This window comes from Canis lupus, chromosome 21 (assembly GCF_011100685.1).
Source record: "Canis lupus familiaris isolate Mischka breed German Shepherd chromosome 21, alternate assembly UU_Cfam_GSD_1.0, whole genome shotgun sequence".
Lineage (NCBI taxonomy): Eukaryota > Metazoa > Chordata > Mammalia > Carnivora > Canidae > Canis > Canis lupus.
In genome coordinates, this window is record NC_049242.1 from 7,021,157 (window position 1) to 7,042,730 (window position 21,574).

At 49.6% G+C, this 21,574-nt stretch overlaps 1 protein-coding gene across 1 annotated transcript in view; it reads left to right on the forward strand.

Annotated features, from left to right (window-relative positions):
- The window catches only part of VSTM5 (V-set and transmembrane domain containing 5), a 31,649-nt gene extending 11,748 nt beyond the window's left edge, over nucleotides 1–19,901 (forward strand). The window contains exons 2-5 of the mRNA XM_038568302.1: nucleotides 17,112–17,438; nucleotides 17,528–17,668; nucleotides 17,788–18,123; nucleotides 19,333–19,901. Of these exons, the coding sequence (XP_038424230.1) occupies nucleotides 17,112–17,438; nucleotides 17,528–17,668; nucleotides 17,788–17,831 (512 nt within the window). The 3' untranslated portion in view covers nucleotides 17,832–18,123; nucleotides 19,333–19,901. The remainder of the gene's footprint in view (nucleotides 1–17,111; nucleotides 17,439–17,527; nucleotides 17,669–17,787; nucleotides 18,124–19,332) is intronic.
- Nucleotides 19,902–21,574: the final 1,673 nt, after the last annotated feature.

A 21,574-nucleotide genomic window follows, 5' to 3' on the forward strand; every position in this document is an offset into this window, starting at 1 on the left:
CAGTGGCAGGGTGACCATTCTTTAGTTAAACCAGCTTTTCCAACACTTGCCAATTTCTTCCATGTAATCTTAAAAGTTCTGTAGCACGTAAAGGGATAGAGCTTGGGAAGGCTTTGGATCTTAGTGGAAGGTGCTGGAATCGTTCTTCTGATAGACCCTTACACTAATGCCACAGAATCAGGAGGGAGATGTGGGTCCCTTGGCACCAAGCAGTGACTCGAGAACCTCCTCTGAGGCTCCTTTCTCTACTCATATAATATCCCTGCCCCAGGCTCACCAGGGGAGTGGATCACATTCCTTTTGGAAGCCAATGCCCAGAAGCAAAACAGCAGGCCTGCTCTTTCCTGTTACCATCAACCACGCCTTCTGTGTACTTTGGGATGGGGTTTCAGGGGTTCCTGAACCAGAGCTTATTCTTTTCTGTCAGGTTTGAGAGCCGCAGCCTGATACTTGTCATATCATACACGCTGCTGGGCGCCGGCGATGCAGACCTGAGCTCGGGCCGTGCCCTTGCCGGCCGCTTCCAGCAGGGAGATGGGCAGTCGCTCCTCTAGAATGAACGCAAGGCAGGCCGGGAGCTGAAGAGGAGAAAAGCCAGCCTCTCCTGAGTTTTCTAATTGTTAATAACAGTTACAGGACAACAGTGTGTGTGGCTGTTTATGGAGCCCGTGCTTTGTGCCTGGTACTGCAACGGCTGCTTTCCATTCACCGTCACCCAGGTGCTATTAGTCCCCATTATACAGGTAAAGAAACTGAGGTTCAGAGGGTTCAGCAGTGACCATGGATCCGCCCCTGGGGTCAGAGCTGAGAGCTGATCTAGGAGGATGAGCCACTAACAGAGAGGAAATACAAGGAACTGGGGTAAGTGGGTGACAAGGAACAAGGAGCCCTGGGAACACAGAGCTGGGACCTCCAGCCTGGTGTTGAGCGATTAGGGAAGGCTTCCTGGAAGAAGTGATGTTTAAACTAAAATCTGCAGGATGAAGAATTGGCCCCTTTTTTTTTTGAATTGGCCCTTAGTCTCTCTGAAGGAGCAGCTTCGTGCCCTGGCCGTGGTATCCAGTCATGAGTGTGCCTGAATCCTTTGATTGCTCTATGCCCCTCTTCCTGGAGCCTTCAGGCGCCCTATAAACTCGTCCCAAGGAACTATTGGGATGTCACCTCACCTCATTTCTTCCTCAGTCCTCCTATTCCACACACATTTACTGCAGAGGAACCCGAGAACCGTACTTCCCAGTTTCCCAGGCTGGGCGCTGGCCCAGGCCCAGCCGTAAGCCGTGCAGCCCCGCTGTGCAGACGGCAGCCCCGGCGGTGCCCCACCCCCAGCCTATGCAGGACCAGCCAGCCGCCTCCACTGTGCCTGGCTTCCCTGGCATCTGAGTAGAAATGCAGCCCATGGCCATTCAGAAGAGCTCAGCTTTCCAGCAAGGATGGTAGAAAGATTCCAGAAGGAATTCCACAAGGAGGAGTTTCAGTTCATCCAGTCTCTTCACATACTTTCGCAAGGAAATCACAGATTTACAGATGCTCATTCCGGTCTATACCTGCTATGTGATTTGGGAAGGACCAGGCTCCTCCACCAACACTCCAGCCTCTAGTCTCAAATAGACTGCTTCAATCCCTGGCCCAACTCCAGCTTCTGCTTACACAGCCCTGGTGATGGGGAGCTCACTACCTCAGTGAGCAGCTCAGTGGATCTTCTAGGAATTTTCACTAATAATAGCTAGTATCGGGGATCCCTGGGTGGCTCAGTGGTTTAGTGCCTGCCTTCGGCCTGGGGCGCAGTCCTAGAGTCCCGGGATCGAGTCCCTCATGGGGCTCCCTACATGGAGCCTGCTTTTCCCTCTGCCTGTGTCTCTGCCTCTGTCTCTCTATGTGTGTCTCTCATGAATAAATAAATAAAATCTTTAAAAAATAATAATAATAGCTAGTATTTATTGAGTGATCACCAAGCATTAGAAACGGTGCCAAGCTCCTTACATGTACTGTCTCACTTCATTCTGCTGCAGGAACTGAGCACAGCACTATCATAGTATGTTTATTTCATAAGTACTATAACTGAGAATGACAGAAACTAAGGAATTTACCTCAGATTACTGGCCAACCTAAATTTTGACTCGAGAGTCCAAGAATGTGTCCATTATACCCTCACAGCCTCAATTCTGTTTACCAGAACCTGTGTCCTCTCAGTCTTTACCCACTAGATGTCATTCTGGCCATGATCCGGTCTCCCACATCGTCCTTTCTCCAAGACTACAAGTTCTGCAGCAGAGGCAGGTCCCCTGCGTCGTATAAGTGGTGTTGGCGTTGTTGGAGAAGAGGAAGGACTGGCCTGCAGGAATGCTAGCAGCGTCCTTAGTACCCCCCGGGCCCCAAAAGCTTGCAGAATCTTTTTTTTTTTTAAGATTTTATTTATTTACTCATGAGAATACACAGGAGAGAGAGAGAGGCAGAGGGAGAAGCAGGCTCCATGCAGGGAGCCCGACGTGGGACTCGATCCCGGGTCTCCAGGATCACGCCCTTGGCTGAAGGCAGCGCTAAACCGCTGAGCCACCCGGGCTGGCCGAGCTTGCAGAATCATAACTGTCAAAGCTTTAACCGTGGGGTCCTAGGACCAGCAGCAGCATTACCTAGCCACATGTTAGAAATGCCAACTCCGTGGCCTCACCCCTTACCTACTGAATGAGGAACCGGAGGGGGCCCAGCAACTGTATTTGAACAGGCCCTGCAGTGATTCTGATGCTGAAAATGATTATTGCACTGGGGAAGAAGAGCAAGTGGAACTGCTCCCTAAGCCCAGAGCATCGCTAGAAATAATACAGTTTGAAGATGCCAGAAAAAATTCATTTCCCCCAAATAGCTCACCGAAAGGGCTGTCGCAGACTTTCCTGTCTCACCTGTCAGCCCTTCACTGCTTTGGCTTTAGGCTTTAGTAAGTGTCCCTTTGAAGGGTTAGGAGTTTCAGCTGTTAACTCCTTACTGCAGATTCACTCAGGAGTCACCGAGCTTGGCTGCATCCCAGGGATTTTTAAAAATCCATAGAAGTGGGATGCCTGGGTGGCTCAGTGGTTGAGCATCTGCCTTTGGCTCAGGTCGTGATCCTGGGGTCCTGGGATCCAGTCCCACATCAGGCGAGGAGCCTGCTTCTCCCTCTGCCTCTTTCTGTGTGTATCTCTCATGAATGAATAAATAAAATCTTTTTTATAAAATCCACAGAGGCCTGGGTCCCCCCCCACTCCTACCCCCACCCCCACCCCACCCCCCCTAAAGATTCTGAATTCATTAGCCCAGGCTAGGATTTTTAAAAGCTTCCCCAGATGATCTGATGGTCAGTTGAGGATGTCAGGATTCAATCAGGATTCTCAGCCATGGTGGGAATAGGTGGATGAGGCCAAGTTTCCCACCTAGGCCCAGTCAGCGGTGGCCGGGGGGCAGCCGAGAGGCTTTCTCTTTGGGGACTCTGAGAAAGACGGCGGCGAGTGCCTTAGGCACGGAATTAATAACGGCCACTGACCCCAGCTGGTGCTCTGCAAATGTCAGTCCCTTCGCGTCCCTCCCTAAGTGCTTGTTGAGTGAAAGGAGACTGGATTGAGTTCTTAGGGCCTTTGGGCAAGAAGTCAGGGAAGGGAGGTCCTCCTGCACCCTTGGAAACTGCTCCTCCTGTCAAGTTCTCACCCCCACATGGATTTTTGGTTGGTTTATTATTATCATTATTGGATTATTGACAGCTGAGCGGGGATGGTCCCTAATTACAGATGAGGAAATGGCAGGCCAGAGGTCAAGGCCTTTCAGAGCGAGCCAGCCGGGGTGTGGCACCGAGTGCGAGTGCGAGTGCGGTGGCCTTCCCCGGCCGCAGCTGCCCCCCGCCCCCGACCCCTCTGCCCCCGCAGGCAGGGGGGCCTTCCCAGCATCTGAGGAAGGCGGAGCTCCTGTTGGCCTGTGGGGCTCCCACCCCGAGGTCAGAGGAGCCACGAGGGACACCGGGAGCAGGAAGAGGAATTTGGAGGGACTTGGTCGGAGGAACCGTGCAAAAGGGCACCCGTGGACAGGGAGAAGCGGGGAGACAGGATGGAAGGCCCCCTGGAGGCCACGTGCATGAACCCGTGCTGGAAACCGTGTGCTTTGCTGCTGTGGAGGGACGTCTGCCCGCGGTGTGGACTGCTCACATTTGAGCAGAGGGGAAGCAGAGCGTCGTTGGCCCTTGTCTAGGCAGATACGAAAGCACAGAGGCCGATGGCGCTTAAGGGGCTGGCAAGAGTGTGTGGAACACGCCAGGCCGCGGGAGCCAGGCTGGCTCGGAGGGAAGTGAGGACTCGGGGTAGGGAAGAGTGGAGGGAGGCGGAGGGGAAAGACTGAGGAGGCCAGCGGGAGCCGTGGATCAGCAAACACCAAGGAGAGAAGGCTGCTCCACTGGAGGCCGAGGGAGAACGTTCTGGTAGGCAAACATGCTGGATGGGTTGTCCAGGGGGTGGGGGCTGCTGGAGGTACTTACAACGATGACCCCATGATAGAGTTGCCAATGTGCTTGAGGAACGAAGAAGAAAGACTAGAGTAGGGGAGGGGCGCCTGGGCGGCTCAATCCGGTAGGCGGCTGCCTTCAGCTCAGGTCATGATCCCAGGGTCCTGGGATCGAGCTCCGCCTTGGTCAGCAAGGAGTCTGCTTCTCCTTCTTCCTCTCCCTCTGTGATCTCTCTTGCACTCTCTCAAATCTAAAAAAAAAAAAACAAAAAAAAAACGACGAGGGACTTCTCATGCTGTTGAGGAGAGCGTGGAGCAACTTCAAGAGAACAGAATTTTATTTTGCAAGGCAGTGGAGGAGTGACTTTTTAAAATTTTTATTTATTCATGAGAGACACAGAGAGGCAGAGACACAGACAGAGGGAGAAGCAGGCTCCCTGCGGGGTGCCCGATGTGGGACTCGATCCCAGGACCACACCCTGAGCTTCATCGCTGAGCCACCCAGGTGTCCCAAGAAGTGATTCTCTTAAACCAGTGCTGTCCCAGAGAAATATAATGCAAGCCACATATGTAATTTTGAATTTTCTGGTGGCCACGTTAAACAAGTAAAAAGAAACAGGTGTAATCTAATACTATATTTTTAACCCAATATACTCAAGATACTATTTCAACATGTAATCAATGTAAAAAAATTACTGAGACCTTTTTACATTCCGTTTAACATACTGAGTACTGTCTTCAAAATCCAGTGTGTAGTTTACACTTAAAGCACATCTCCATTCAGACTAGCTAATTTCAAGTGCTCAGTAGCATGTGGCTAGAGGCACCTGGGTGGCTCAGCTCAGGTCATGATCCCAGGGTCCTGGGATGGAGCTGGGACTGGACTCAGGCTCCCTGCTCGGTGGGGGGCCTGCTTATCCCTCTCCCTCTGCTGAGTTCTCTGGCTCACAAGCATGCATCATCTCACTCTCTCTAAATCTTTTTTTTTTTTTTAAGATTTTATTTATATATTCATGAGAGACACAGGCAGTGGGAGAAGGAGGCTCCATGCAAGGAGCCCGACATGGGACTCAATCCTGGGTCTCCAGGATCACACCCTGGGCTGAAGGCGGCGCTAAACCGCTGCACCACCTGGGCTGCCCTCTCAAAATCTTTAAAAAAAAAGTCGCATGTGGCTAGCAGCTCCCATTCTGGCAAGGCCAGGTAAGGGGACTGTTGCTTCTAATGACATGGGTCTCCTAAGTCTCTACCAACACTGAGCCTTGTGCTATTTTGGGAAACATAAGAGGTATAATACTCCACTCCACCTCTATACTCAGTGTTTTATTTTATTAGAGGCAGTTGTGGGGGCACTGAAAACACATTGGGTTCTAGCCAGAGCTCTCATTTTCTACTTGGTGAGACCTTGGGCTCGGCATTCTTCCTCGGGGCCTCTGTGTCCTTGCCCTAAAGTAAAGATCAAATAAGCAAGTGAAGCAAAAAGCATAGTTTTTTTTTTTTTTTTTAAAGATAAGCCATTTCTTTTTTTGAATATTTTTATTTAGTTATTCATGAGAGACAGAGGAAGAAGCAGGTTCCATGCAGGGAGCCCGACGTGGGACTCGATCCCGGGACTATAGGATCTCGCCCTGGGCCAAAGGCAGGTGCTAAACCCTGAGCCACCCAGGGATCCCCCAAAGCACAGTTCTTTAACTCAGGTCTCCTGCCGGCCTCCCCGGCCTCCCCAGCCTCCCCGGTGGAGACAGTGCTTGTGAAGCACTTTGTTAATTGCACACACGTGCATTTTCAAATGCAAAAAAATCTGTTGCTCAGACCCAACGTTGGCATGCATCTTATTTATTTTTAGGACCATTTATTTATTTATTTATTTATTTATAGCAATTCACAAACTTGCTAAGATAGTCCCAACTGTTCAAAAGGGTAGAAAGTGAAATGTAAAGCTTTCTTCCATGCAGACGTCCATTCCTTCTCCAGAGATCCCCACAGCCCTGGCTTTTGCAGTATCCTCCAGGAGATTTTCTGTGCTATATACGGATGAGCTGGCGTCTATGCACATAGAGTTACTTAAATGCAAGTATTCCTTACATACTGTTCTTCCTTGTGCGATTTCATTTCATGTTACTTTTGAGATAACCTAATATCTGTGCATATAGATGTATCTCATTTTTTAAATGTCTGTAGTATGAGAATGTGAATATTGATAATTTGTTTAGCCAGTTGCGACACAGTGAGAAATCTGTATTTGGTCCCTTCTGCCTGGCTCCTGACACAGAGCTCCTGAAGTCCTAGTCATTTCCTGGGTGACAAGAATGTGAGGAGCATCTCCTGTTAGAACATGTGGTCTTATCCCCTGGTTCCTAATGCATAACTTCCTAAGACCTTTGGAATCTCCAGAGTGCTAAGTCTGCTAATGAGGTGACTCTTGGAAAAGGAAGGCTGGCTGAGGGAGGAAATAAAGGTGGGATTAGGGCGTTGGAACTTTCAGCCCTAACCTCCCTCCCCACCCTCAGCCTCTGGGGAGAGGAGAGAGGCTAGGGATTGAGTCCATCACCAACGGCCAATGATGTCATCAATTCTTCCCAAGTAAGGAACCTCCCCCCAAACCCTAACTGAGGAAGTTTGGAGAGCTTCCGGGTTGGTGAACACATCAAGGTGCTAGGAGGGTGGGGGTCACCCAGAGAGAGCATGGGGGCTCCACACCCAGTCCCATATACCTGCCTGTGCATCTCTTCCATGTCCTGTTCTTGACTTGTATCCTTTATCATAAACGGGTAGTAGTGAGTCAAGTGCTTCCCTAAATTCTGTGAGCCATTCTAGCAAATTATTGAAACTGAGGAGGGGGTGGTGGAAACAGCTGATTTATGGCCAGGTGGTCAGAAGTACAGGAGGCATGGACTTGTGGTCGGTGTCCGAGGTGGGGGCACTCTCCAGAGTGGGGTGTGCACCAGGTGGTTGGTGTCAGAAGTATCGAGAGTAGTGGAAGAGCCTGTTTTCCTTTACTGGTCCCTTACCAGTGAGCACATAGGATGTCTCCAGTCCTTTGCTGCTGCTATGGTCCACACTGTGCATCCATGACAAAACCTACCTCTGTGTGCCCTTATCACTTGTAGGATCAGTTCATAAAAGTGGCATTTCTGGACCAAGGTGCATATGTGCTAATAATTATTATAGATTCTACCGTAGTGCCCTCCAAGAAAGTTACACCCATTTACAACCGCACGGTAATGTGGGAGTGTGACTTCTGCATACTTCTGATGACATGACGTTATCAAACTTCTTCATCTTTCCCAGCTGATAGTGGCTCAGGCGTTCAGCTTTCCCAGCCTGGGTTTCACTGGGCTGTGATAACTGCATATGACAGCTAGTACCCAACAGGTGGTTGGCTACCACTGAAATGGTGGCTGTCGCTATTCTGGAGTGATCTGTGTATCCTCCTGTGGTTGAAGTGCCACTACAGGAAACTGATGACAGGGAGCAGCCTGCCAGCCTCCGCCTAAGTCTGCATCTATCCATGTTGTTTGGGTTTGGCTGACATCTGGGTGACTCCCCATGGCCATCATGCAGCAAGATCACCAGGGAGCAGCATGGTGCCAGGGTGGGGTGGGGGGCAGACGAGCTGAGTGTTGGTCACCGAGTAAGCAGGCACCGAGAGGGGGAATTTACTCCTAAGCTAACAGGAGGGATGGAGAACCTGTAAACTGTGCACAGATGTCTGTCGACAACACTGTTCATGGCATCTCAGCCCCAAAGCCCCGATGTTTCGAGTTGCTCAGCTGACCTCCCACAAGGAAACCTGTTTCCAAAATTCCAGGCTTGCTTGTTTGAAGAATGACAGAAGTTGAGAGAGAGGTGTGGATGTTTTAGTTGCAGCTTAAAACTACCATTTCTCCTTTGAGTGGGTTTTTTTTTTTTTTTACCCTCAGCAGATTTGGGGCTGGGAAAAGGGGTCTCACCAGCATCTCTGTCAGCTCAACACAGATCCCCCCGTTTCTGATTCCACCCTCTCCCCCAGCCCCGCAAAGGGGCAGCAGTTGGACAAGCAGGCCATGCGTGTCTACTCGTTCATTATACCAGTGTATCGTGAGCACCCACAAAGTGTCAGGCACTGTGCTGGGCTCCCGGGTTTCTGAGCTGCGTGATGGGAGGGAGTTCCGGGCAGGCAGGCCTCCCAGGCGCGTGCTCCTCCTGCTGCCCGGCCCTGCCCCGGGGCTGCCGGCCGGTGCCTCGGGCCACGGGCTGTCCTGGAGGGGCGTGGGACAGGCGCCCGTGGTGATCGTGGTGATGGGGCAGGGCAAGGGATGTGTGTAAACGATAAACCTGAGGCCAGATTGCCCTCGGGAAGCCCAGTTCCGATCATGCTGTGCCGCTATCCTCCTGCTACGGGAGAGCTTGGTTCTTGTGTCACGGGTCGAAGAATGAATCTCACGGACAACAGAGAGTGGGCAAGGACGACAGAGAGTGGGCAAGGCGACAGACGCTTACAGCCGCAGAAGGGAGAGGGGTCGGGCAGGGTGGCCCCTGAGGGCCTGCAGGGTCCCTCCTTCTAGGCAACTGACCAGGGAACCCGGTGAATTTCTTATCAGTAAAAGGGTGGATACTCAGAACAAACTGGGAGGACTTGTAACTATCCTAATAACAAACAAGATGTGTTTTTGTAAATATCCCGAGCGCTAACCAGGTGTTGCCTTCTCTCCGGTTACGTCTCCTCCCCACATTCCTACAGCTGGGATTTCTGTGATTACTTAGTAGCCATTAAAAGAGGGACACTCCCTAACATTTTGGAGCCAGGTTTATTTTTTGTTTTTACCGTCTTAACTCCGTTTTCTTGGGATTAGTAGGAGCGTGACTCTGGGGCCTTTTGGTGTCCTTGGGGTTTCTGGGAGCCCATAGATTGCTGGGAGCCTGGCCTTGGGCCTTTCCCTGCCTAGCCCCGTCTGTCCCTAACTCGTTCCATCACTCCCTGCCCGAGGGCTCGCTCCCTCACAGAACCTCTGGCCTGTCACAGGTTCCTCAGCCTATAACCTGGCTTCTTACTCAGCTGGGGAGAGCTGGGGATCCCTCGTGCCTCACGGGGTGGGCTCACCCTTCTCCCAGCCCGGATTGCTCTTCCTCTCTTTTCCACGCTTTTAAAATTATATTCTTCAAGCCTCCGTTTCCATGAGTATCTTTTCCCGCCCCTCCCCAGCTCCTGCAGGCTTCCTGGCTCATCACCCAGACAATGGAGAGGAACCAGGACTTCATTCTTGGCTCAGCCACTTTGATGTTGCAAACATCCCTAACCTCAGGGAACTTGCCATTGCTCCTCTGTAAAATGGGCATAACAGGGATGCCTGGGTGGCTCAGCAGTGGAGCGTCTGCCTTGGGCTCAGGCGTGGTCCCGAGGTCTTGGGATCGGGTCCCTGCAAGGAGCCTGCTTCTCCCTCTGCCTGTGTCTCTGCCTTCTCTGTGTGTTTCATGAATAAATAAAAGTTTTTTTTTTTAAATGGGCATAATCATACTCTTCCCCAGGCCAGCGCCCATGAGCCAGTGCCCTGCCTCAGAGCAAGCGATGGCAGGTGGGGGTGGCATTCAGTGACCGTGAGGGTGTGGTGGGATCGCTGACCATGAAGGTGAGCTAGGAAGCCAGAGGGGTAAGGGAGGAGTAGCTTTGGTCCTCCCTCCACTCTGCCTCTGCACCCCACCCCTGGGAGCCTCAGAAATTGCTCTTGTATACCTTAGAGGTTTCTCTTTGCCCTTTAGCATTGCTCTGAATGTCTGGGTGCCAGCTGTCCTGGTTTGCTTTAAGCACCAAAACTCCCTAGTCCTGGGCAAACACTCAGACCTTGCCACCCGAGGACGGCTGGTCACCCCAAGGCCAGTGACACCGACCTGAGCCCAGGAAGGCAGGTGTGGGGGCCTAAGGGCTGTACGCTGCTAGGCCTCACACCGGTCCTGCCACCTCAGCCTCGCAGCCTTCCTCCAGAGGCTTTCCAGTCCTCGGTTCTGGAAGGTGATGATACTTCTCCACGTCTCACAGCGAGGAGGCCCTGGGGTCGAATCATGTGGATCCTGCTCACACCAGGTGCCTCCACCATACCTCCCTGCCTCCCGGAATGACATTTTTTAAAAAAATATATTTTACTTATTTCTTTGACAGAGTGCATAAGCAGGGGAAGGGGCAGAGGGAGAAGGAGAAGGAGAAGCAGGCTCCCCACAGAGCCGGGAGCCTGACAAGGGACTCGATCCCAGGACCCTAGGATCATGACCTGAGCCAAAGGCAGACACTTCACCGACTGAGCCCTCCAGGTGCCCCAAAACTCATTCTTGTTAATGGCTGCCTATATTCATTTTATAAGTAAAATCCCATTTATTGAACCAACCTTCTTGGATAGAACCTTTGAGCCAGGTCTGAGTATTGGGGTAGCTACTAGCTTTCTCTAGAATTGTTCTGAATGATTTTAGCATGAAGTACAGAGGTGGTTACTCATTAATTCAACTTCTTAAATAGGTGACAAGCAGTTTGCCTTTAAGTTCTTGGAACTGTTAATTTTCCATCTTTATTATAGACAATTTATTACTAATTCCATGTGATAGAAGGAACTCTCTGTTCCAAAAATCTAGTTAAATGCCTGGTTAGTTTGATTATTAAAAGGCTTCTTTAAATATTTATTTTTTCTTAGATTGATTTATTTGAGAGCGTGAGAGCAAGGGGGTGGGGTCAGAGGGAGAGGGAGAAGCAGACTCCCTGCAGAGAGCCTGACTTTGGGGTTCAATCCCAGGATCCTGGGATCATGACTCTTGAACTGAACCAAAAGTCAGATGCTTAACTGACTGAGCCACCCAGGTGGCTCTGATTAGGAGGAGGTTTTTATGGTCAAGAGAAAACAAAAAAACCAACACTGACTAATTGGCTAGTTTCCAGCTATATCAGCACCTCAGAAACTGGGGCTTGTTACTTTTGTTTATTTGCTTTTCAGTTTTGCTATTTCTTGGGCCAGAGTTTAACCTGAAAGGCTTAAAATGCAGGTCCCTAAAGGTATTGGAAGGGCTGGTAGTTCAGGAAACTAGCCTGGTGGTAACCTGGACCAACATGTTTAACACGGAGTGTACATGAAATACACATATGTTGTGATCCAGATTTGTCATGAGTTCAAAATGTGATTCTTCCAATCTGAGAGTAATTACTATTCTAACTGCTCATATTTGGGGTCAGAGATCCAAAAACATAGACAAATAGACGATAGTCACAAAGTGAAGTGGAAAAAGTTTTTTTGTTTTTTTTTTTGTTTTGTTTTGGAAAAAGTTTTTTGTCTGTTTTTATGTATGTCAGTTATACTATCATAAGAAAAAATCAGTTATTACCTTAGTTTCAAGTACACAGCTTGAAAGTGATTCAACAGGTCGTTGTTATGCCATCTGTGCTCACCACAAGCGTGGCTCTGTCCCCGTACAACACTATTGCAATATCATTGTCTATACGCCCTGTGCCGTACCGTTCATCTCATGACTTACTCCATAATTACAGGTCTGCACCTCCCACTCCCCTCCACCCATTTGGCCCATTGCCCTACCCCTACCCCTCTGGCAACCGGCAATTTCTTCTCCGAATTTATGTGTTTGCTTCCGCTTTTTGTTTGTTCGTTTTGTTTTTCAAATTTCACAGAGGTGAAATCACATGGTTTTGAGTTTCTGACTTATTTCACTTAGCATCATACTCTCTAGATCCATCCATATTTTTGCAAATGGCAAAATCTCATTCTTTTTTAAGAGTAATATTCCTGTGTGTGTGTGTGTGTGTGTGTGTACTTTGCATCTTCTTTATCCATTCATTTTAGAACACATGAGCTGCTTCCATATCTTGGCTATTATAAATAATGCTGCAGTAAACACACCAGTGAATATATCTTTTCAAGTTAGTGTTTTTGTTTTCTTTAGGTAAATGCCCAGCAATGGAATTACTGGATCATATGGTAGTTCTGTTTTCAGTTTTGTTTGTCTTTTCTTGAGGAACCTCCATACTGTTTTCCAGAATGGTAGCACTCATTCACATTCCCACCAACAGTGCATGAGGGGTCCTTTTTCTCCACATCCTCACTGACACTTATTAACTTTTTTATTTTAGCCACTCTGACAGGTGTGAGGTGATATTTCCTGATGATGAGTGATGTTGAGCATCTTTTCATATGTCTGTTGGGCATCTGGATGTCTTCTTGGGAAAGATGGCTATTCAGATCATCTGCCACCCATTTTTAAGATGTTTTGGTGTTGTGTTCTATAGTTTTTTTAATGTAGTTTGGATATTAACCTCTTATTGGCTGTACCATTTGCAAATATTTTCAATAGGTTGCCTTTTTGTCTTGTTAACGGTTTCCTTTGTATTTTGGTATACTCTTGATTCTTTATTTTTGCTTTTGTTTCCTGTGTCTGAGGAGACATGTCTAGAAAAATGTTGCTAAGGTAAATGTCAAAGAGATTATTGCGTCTGTTTTAGGAGTTTTATGGTTTCAGGCCTCACAGGTCTTTAATCCATTTCAGTTACATTTTTTTTTAAAGATTTTATTTATTTATTCATGACACACACAGAGAGAAAGAGACGCAGAGACACAGGCAGAGGGAGAAGCAGGCTCCATGCAGGAGCCTGACGTGGGACTCGATCCCAGGTCTCCAGGATCAGGCCCTGGGCTGAAGGCGGCACTAAACCGCTGAGCCACCTGAGCTGCCCCATTTCAGTTACATTTTGTGTGTGAGAAAGAGGTCCGGTTTCATTCTTTTGCATGTGATTGTCCATTTTTCTCAACACCATTTATTGAAGAGACTGTCTTTTCCCCATTGTATAATGTTGCCTCGTTTGTCATTGGTTAATTGACCATATAATGTGGGTTTATTTCTGGTCCTTGTATTGTTCCATTGATCTGTGTCTTTTTGTGTCAGTATCATACTGTTTTAATTACTTTTGTAGTATATCTTGAAATCTGAGATTATGATACCTTCTTTGCTCCTCTTTCTAGAGAGTGCTTTAGCTATTCAGGATCTTTTGTAGTTCCATGTGAGTTTTAGAATTAATTGTTCTAGTTCTGTGAAAAATGCTATTGGCATTTTGATAGGAAGAAGCAGATGCCCCACTGAGTCCGGGGCCCAGATGTGGAGCTTGACCTCAGGACCCTGGGATTATGACTTAAGCCAAAGGCAGATGTTTAACAAATGCACCACCCAGGTGCCCCTTTAGGACTCCTTTAAGGAAGACATAATACCTATTCTTCTCAAATTATTCCAAAAATAGAAGAGGAAGGAAAACTAGGAGGAAAAAATGTCCTAGAGTTCACCTGTGAAGTCATCTGGTCCTGGACTTTTATTTGTTGGGAGTTTTTTGATTACCATTTACATTTTTTTACTAGTAATTGATCAGTAATAGAAATTTTCCATTTCTTCCCGATTCATTTGTGAAGGAGTGTATGTTTCTAGGAATTTTATCCATTTCTTCTATATTGTCCAATTTGTTGGCATATAAGTTTTCATATTTATTATTCTCTTATAATTCTTTGTATTTCTGTGGTGTTAGTTATTGCTACTTCATTTCTGATTTGAGTCCTTCCTCCCTTTTTTTTTTTTACTTTGTTGTTTTTTTTGGGAGGGTTTTGTTTTGTTTTTGGTTTTGCTGTATTTTTCCTTTCTCTCTCTCTTTTGTTTTTTTTCCTTAATGAGTCTGGCCAAAGGGTTATCAGTTTGGTTTATCTTTTCCAAGTAACAGCTCTTGGTTTCATATATTGTTTTTTTTTTTTTTTTTTTTTTTTTTTTACAGTTTCTATTTCTGCTCTAATCTTCCTTCTACGAGCTTTGGGCTTTGTTCTTCTTTTTCTAACTCCTTTATATGTATGGTTAGATTGTTTGAGATTTTTCTTGTTTCTTGAGGTAGGCCTATATTGGTATAAACTCCCCACTTAGAACTGCGTTGGCTGTGTCCCAGATTTTGGCTTGTGTTTTTATTTGTGTGTATGTATTTTTTTATTTCCTCTTTGATTTCTTCATTGGGGTCTTTTACCTCCCTGATTAAGTTTATTCCTAGGTATTTTATTCTCTTTAGTGCAATTGTAAATGGAATATTTTCTGAACTTCTGTTTGTGCTACCTCATTATAGTATGTAGAAATACGACAGTTCTATTATATACCATCTATTCTGCAACTTTACTGAATTCATTTATTATTTCTAATTTTTTGCTCGTGTCTTTAGGGAAAAACACAGGGCTTTGAATCAGCTGCATTTAAGTCCCATCTTTTCCATTTCCTTGCTACATGGGCATGTTGCTGACTTATGTAAAATATTAGGGAAGGATTGGTAAGTACAATAAGTATATATTATAGTAACCGGCACATAAAGTCTGGGCTAAATTATAGTCCTCTTTTCCTATATGTGTGTTACTTTTTAGACGTTGCTGAAGGGCTCTGAAAAATTAGCACAATGTTTCTATCAGGAAAGCTCACCCTTCTTGTTATAAATATTTTGTCACTCACTTTTTTATTCACTCAACAAACACTTAACCAATCACTACATGTGAGGAATTGTGTTAGGGGACACAAAGATGAAGAAAATATATACCTCCTGCCCTCTGCGGGCTGATCTAGAATTTGACTTCTGTTTTCTGAGAGAGAGAATGCAAATACGGCTAAATGGTCCTAACTAGTGAATTAAGGAGAGTGTACATGTTAATGGTACTTGCCTTTCAACTTCTCTCTGAATTTAACATGTTTTAAAATACAGAGTTGGGGAAAAAATGTATTTCTGTTACTTGACAGTTGTAACTCTTGAAAACCATTATTACCTCCCAATTTTTCAGCATGACGTTTATCAGATTATTTCCAGTCACCTAGCCAAGAGCCTTAGAAGAATACTGATGGACTGTGCTGGGAATGGGATGGGAGAGGACAGTGAGAAAGTAACAGGTGTGGCTACCCGGAGCCACACAGCAGGGGCTCGGGGCAACTGGGCAAAGATTGAGGGGGCCGAACCGGAGTTGGACGTGGAAACCAGGGGATGGGCTCCAAGTGTAGGCCCTGCCCTGTTCATTATCCAGCGTCCAGCCAGCTCTGACCAGTTCTCTCCGGGTATGGGGGCACTTGTCACGTTCTGTGCTCTCCACTGCCAACCACTGACTACTGACATGAACCTAGAGGTCAAATATGTGAGCTTTGGAGCGAGCAGCCCTTGTGTGGCTGTTTGCCTTGCAGAATGAACTTTGACAAGCTAGTTAGTCCTGTTGACAACAAGGCTTCTCTATGCTTGATGGAACTGCAGTAGGTTGTGTGTGGGACCTTAGTGGGATAATGCGTATCAAGTGGTTGGCATGGGGCCTATGCGTGGTGTTTGCTTAATACGTGCACAACGGCATATATACATAACCTTGGTCAGCGGCGGGCACTACTGCACATCCGCACACTCGCAGGGAAAGCTCTGGTTGGTGCCTCGGCCTCACTCACGCCCACATCTAGGTCGTCAGCATGTTTTGTCCTCCCTGCTTCCAAATACACAGCTTCCCCTGTCGCAGCCACCTGCCGGCCCTTCCTGCTTCTGCTCTCGTCCCCTCAGCCCGAGAACGTTCTCCACAGCAGACATTCTCAAGCCTGATGGAGAGTGCCTCCTCCCGCTTAAGTCCTCGGTGGCTCCCAGCTGCCTTGAGTGAAACCCTGCCCCTAACCCTCACGTCGCGGCCTGTGTCCTGCCGGCTGTCCAGCCTCACCCCGTCTCCCCCCAGGGCTCACGCCTTCCAGCATGCCGGCCTTCTTTCTGTCCCTCAAGGAGCCCAGCGCTCGGCCTCACCTCAGCCTTTGTGCTCACTCCCTCCTCCAGTCTCCACAGCCGCCTGCCCGTCCTCCGGGTCTCCGTTCAAATGTCACTTTCCACACGAGGTCCTCCTGCCCGTTCTAAGGCCGTGTGCCATCTCCACCCTCACCGCTCACTGGTGCCCCGTCCCGTTGTATTGTCTTCCAAGCGCTTGGCACGATCTGAAATGATCTTGCTGGTTTAGTGCGGCCTTGCATGTCTCCCTCGTAGGATGGAGCTCCAGGGAGCCTCCCGTTCACCCAGGATGCAAGAACCTCGTGTCTTGTTCATGGCCTTAGACCATAGCAAAATCCCACAGCCCGTGGGGCTGAGGCACCAGAAGTTTACTTTCCTGCAGTTCCAGAGGCTGGAAAGTCCTAGATCAAAGTTCTAGCACAGTTCGATTTCTGGTGAGAGCTCTCTTCCTGGCTTGTAGACCAGCCACCTTCTCACCACAACCTTTCCGAGCACTTTCTCTCAATTCCCTCTTGTATCCCTGTGGAGAAATGAGAGAGAAAGAGATCTTTCCAGTGTCTCTTCTTAAAAAGACACTAATCCTATTGGAGCAGGGCCCCACCCTTACGATCCCATTGACCCTCGACTTCCTCCTTGGAGGCTGCATCTTCAAAGACAGTCACCCTAGAGGTTGGGGCTTCAACTTAGGACTCTCAGGGCCGAGGGGTACAGACATCCAGTCTATACCACTCACCACTGTGGCCTTGGCACCAGAACCTAGAAGACAGGCTGGCCCGTAAGAGGCGCTCAGCAAACATTTGCTAAATTAATTCACACATCCCGGAAGCCCACTGCCCTGTCAGCTCATCTGTACGTTGCCCCCCGCCTGGACTCCGTCCCGCAGGTCAGGGTGTGTCCCTGTACATCCCCCAGGCCGCCATCAACGCCACGGTGGAGGAGGACATCCTGCTGTCGGTGGACTACTCCTGCCATGGGGTCCCCACCATCGAGTGGAGGTACACATCCAGCTGGGGAGCCCAGAAGCTCGTGGAGTGGCGGCCCGGGACTCAGGCCAACATCTCCCGGAGCCACCGCGACAGGCTTTGCACCTTCGACAACGGTTCCATCCAGCTCTTCAGCGTGGGCGTGAGAGATTCCGGCTACTACGTCATCAGGGTGACGGAGCGCCTGGGGGGCAGCCAGCTGGGCACCATCGTGCTGCACGTGTCGGGTAAGACGGGCCGGGCCCCCTCGGCACGGCCAGGCAGTGGGAGCGACCCCCCACGCCCAGCAGAGGCCGACCTTCCCCTTCGCCCGCAGAGATCCTCTACGAGGACCTGCACTTCGTGGCCGTCTTCCTGGCCCTTCTGGCCGCCGCGGCCGCGCTGCTCGTCAGCCTCCTGTGGCTCTGCAATCAGTGCGCCTATAAGTTCCAGCGGAAGAGACGCCACAAGCTCCAAGGTAAAGCTGCGCCCCGTGGTGAGCCGGCCTCGCGCTCACGGCCGGACGGGTGCGGGCATCCGGGGCCCGGGAACCGCGTGCGGCCCGTCGCGGCTGAGCCACTTGCCTTTGCCTTGCAGAGAGCGCCGCGGAGGAGGTCGAGCTGCAGGACGTCGAGTGTTAGCCGCGGCTGCGCCCGCTTGCGTTCCCACCTCCCAGGGCGCACAGCGTCTTCCAGCCGAAGGAGCCAAGCGCCCCGTGCCCCTCCGAGCCTCCCGCCCCCGCGTGGAGGGCCTGGCGCCGGCCCCGCTGCTGCCGGGCACCCGCCCGCCAGGGTGGCCCAGGCCGCACGTCCCCGCCGAGGGCGCAGCCAGCCCGGCCCGGCCGCCCGTGCCCGTGTCCTGCCGCGGGAGCTGCCGCGAGGAGCTGGAGGATGCGCCTGCCGCGCGGGGGACACCCGGAGCCGCCAGGCCCTGGTGAGGTGGCCCGAGCACGCCCGGGCCCTGGGCTCACGCTTTAGGGAGAAGGAGCTTCACCCGTCCCCGTCCCCGAGGAGTCGGCCCTAGAAGCGGGAATAGGGAGAAAATGACCTTTCCGACATTCATCCGATTTCTCTCTCCTGTAGCCCCAACTTAGGCTGGTGTGAGAAAAAGAGATGTTCTTGTGCTCAGTGGGGGGACTGGGGTCCGGATGGTCACGGGGCCTGCGCGGAGGCAGCCTGCTCGGGGCGCTGTGACTGGCAGACGAGCGCGGCCTCAGAGCGATGCTCCTCAGGCACCAACACTTGGTGTCAAGTCGGCCCCGGCGCTCTCCCGAGCGGGCTGAGGAACGCTGGGCGCTCACCTACCCCAGGGTCCGGGTGTCCTGCAGCCCACAGTGTCCAGACCGCCCACCGAACAACTGGGGGAAAGCACGAGGATTCTTCAAGGATCTGGAAAGCAGAAAGCACTCTACTGAGTGCTCCCCACCGACAAAATGCTCTGGGGCCTTGGGGCTCCAGGTGAAACGAGGGACCGGATCACAACTGGCCTTGGCTCTCATCCTCGCTTGTTGGCCACTGTGTTTACTTGAAAGTGTCTCCATCCCGCCTTGCATTTGGCAAGCTCTAAAGTAGCGTGAATTTATGTTCCATTATCTTTTCTCTCTGTAACACTGTTAGCTACAGAGCAGAAGTACCATCCTGGTTACAGTGCAGGCTGAGGTCAGGAGCTATGTCACCCGCAAATTCACCCATGTGGATGTGAAGGAGAGCTAGAACATTCCCTCCTCTTTTCCTTAAGTCTTCAATGTCTACATCTGTTTTACTTCCCATGTGGCAAATAAGAATTTGCATGGAGAAGTTGGGTAAGAAGCCGTTCTCTAAATTCACGGTTACCAGAAGAGATCTTTTGGAGTAGTCAGACAGGAGCTCTTCGAGCTTCCAGAAGGACTCTAAAGGCACTACTCGATTCAAAAGGCAAGAGAGCAGTTGGTCCACACAACTGATTTGTAGCTTGAGCACCTGCCACAGAAGGTTCTCACTCTCAGGCCACATCCTGTGCACACCTGGGTCCTTTCCCCAGGCTCTGGGCTGGGACAGGTTTCTTGTACCAGTCCCCAGTGCCGTGAAGAAGTGGGGTGGGAGTAGCAAAACAAAAAGAGAGTCAAGGATAATCTGATTAGTTTTTTTCTCCTCTTTCACACAGAAGGCCCATCAGTGGGAAACCGGTTTGGATTTGGGCAGCTGCTGGCATCTCTGTGTCCTCTGTCACACTTCCTGCTTTCCAGAACTTCTCAGCTTGTCAGAAGTCAGGTGTGGTTATCTTCAGAATAAAAGGAGAAATGGAGGGGCACCTGGCTGGCTCAGGAGGTAGAGATGTGACTCTTGATCTCAGGATTCTTAGTTCCAGCCCCATGTTGGGTGTAGAGCTTAACTTAAAAATAAAATCTTGAAAAAGAAAAAGAAATGGAAAAGCATACCCAGTGAGAGGCTTCCATTGACAAACCCAAATGTAAAATAAACTGCCCCCCAAAACTCATGAAAAGTTGCTCCCCCAGCTTTCCATTTCTTTATTGTGCACTTTTAAAGCTCCTCCATTCTGAACATTGTCTTGGGAAGTATTTGATTCCTGAGCCTGAAGGATTTTTTTGTTGTTGTTGTTTTTCAAAAAAGAAAATACCAAATTCTAGAGGTTGACCACTGGAAATGTTAAGCTATAAGTTATGTTTTAAGCTGTGAACAAAATTAAAGAATGAAATAAAGCCTGGAAATAAAGCCCTGGTCCTTTGTGTGTGAGCCCAGCCCCGGCAGGCCCTGGGGGGCCCTGGGTGAGGTTTCCATCAGCTGTGGGCAGAAGCAAAACCCTCAGCCACCGCCGTGTGTCTGGCATATTTTTTAAATGACAAGGGAATAATAATATTGATTCTAACTATAAACATTCTTCTGCAATCCTGAAAAACGACCACTAATCAGCCCATCATTCAGCCCCGTGTCTTCCCGGAAGACGATTTCGAAATTTTTGCTTCCAGAATATTAATCGTAATTCAATTGGGTCCTTTCTGCTTCTGGGAAGGGCTGAAATAAAGATGCGCCCGTTGTTCCCCCTCGTTCAACAGTGTGTAAGGTGCAGGACAGAACGTCCTCTCAGATTGCAGTCTAAGAAATCAAAAAGGTATTTACTGTCCTTTCTCATTTCACGGTGTCCTGGGTAGGGAAGGAGGGAGGAAGGCTGTGCGGGGGTGGGGGGTGGCATACCCCTCGTGGGCTCACTCCAGGCTCCCTCGGGATAACCAGGTGATGGATGTGTGGCCAGGGCGGGAGTGCGGAGACCAGCCCCCCCCCCTCCCCCAGCAGAAGCCTGCTGGGAGACCGCAGGGCCTGGGGGAGGGGAAGCCCTCTCCTGTCATCGGTTTCATATCCCAACCCAGGTGTCTTGGGCCGCTGGTGGGGACACAGGACGCACCTCGGGTCTAGGGAGCAGGGGCAGCCCCGTAGCTACTGGTGGCCCATCTGTCCACAACACAGCTTCCCTTGGCGGTGGCACCTTTCCAGCCCTGGCGACATGCTCTGTGCTTGACTTCCACTGCCCTTCCTTTAAAACTTGGGTGGGTGTTTTGGCTTGGTTTCATTGCAGAGGTGAGAAATGCTTTTTTATTTTTTTTAATAAGAACTGATTCATTTGCGAGAGAGCAAGAGCACAAGCAGGGGCACAGGCAGAGGGAGAAGCAGGCTCCCCACTGAGCAGGGAGCCCCACACGGGGCTCTATCCCAGGACCCTGGGATCATGACCTGAAGGCAGAGGCTTAATCCACGGAGCTGCCCAGGTGTCCTGAGAGATCTTTCTTTAAAATTGATATTGGGACACCTGAGTGGCTCCGTTGGTGAAGTGTCAGACCCTTTCTTGATTTGGGCTCAGGTCATGATATCAGGCTCTGTGCTCATCACGAGTTTGCTTGTCCCTCTGTCCCCCCACTTGCCCTCTCTTTTCGGGGCGTGTCTGGTGGATGTTGGAGGGTAGGTGGGTTGACGGGTTAGTGTACGGTTCTTTACTTTCCTTTTCCGTTTTCTGTTCCTTTTTTGTCCTGTGTAATGTTCTTTTCTTTCTTTCTTTTGTTGTTTCTTTTCTTTTCTTTTTCTTTTTCTTTTTCTTTTTCTTTTTCTTCTTTCTTTCTTCTTTCCTTCTTTCCAATGAAGAAATCTTATTTTAAAAATGAGGCAGCCCGGTGCTCAGCTTTTTTGGGCACTGGCTCGGACCATGGAAGTAAATCGTGGGGACCTGGGATCGAGTCCCACATTGGGCTCCCTGCAGGAGCCTGCTTTCCTCTGCCTCTGTCTCTGCCTCTCTCTCTCTCTCTCTCTCTCTCTCTGTGACTATCATAAATAAATAAAAATTAAAAAAAATACATTCAGCTCTGTTCCTTGCAATCCTTCCCTCTTTCAGGACTTCA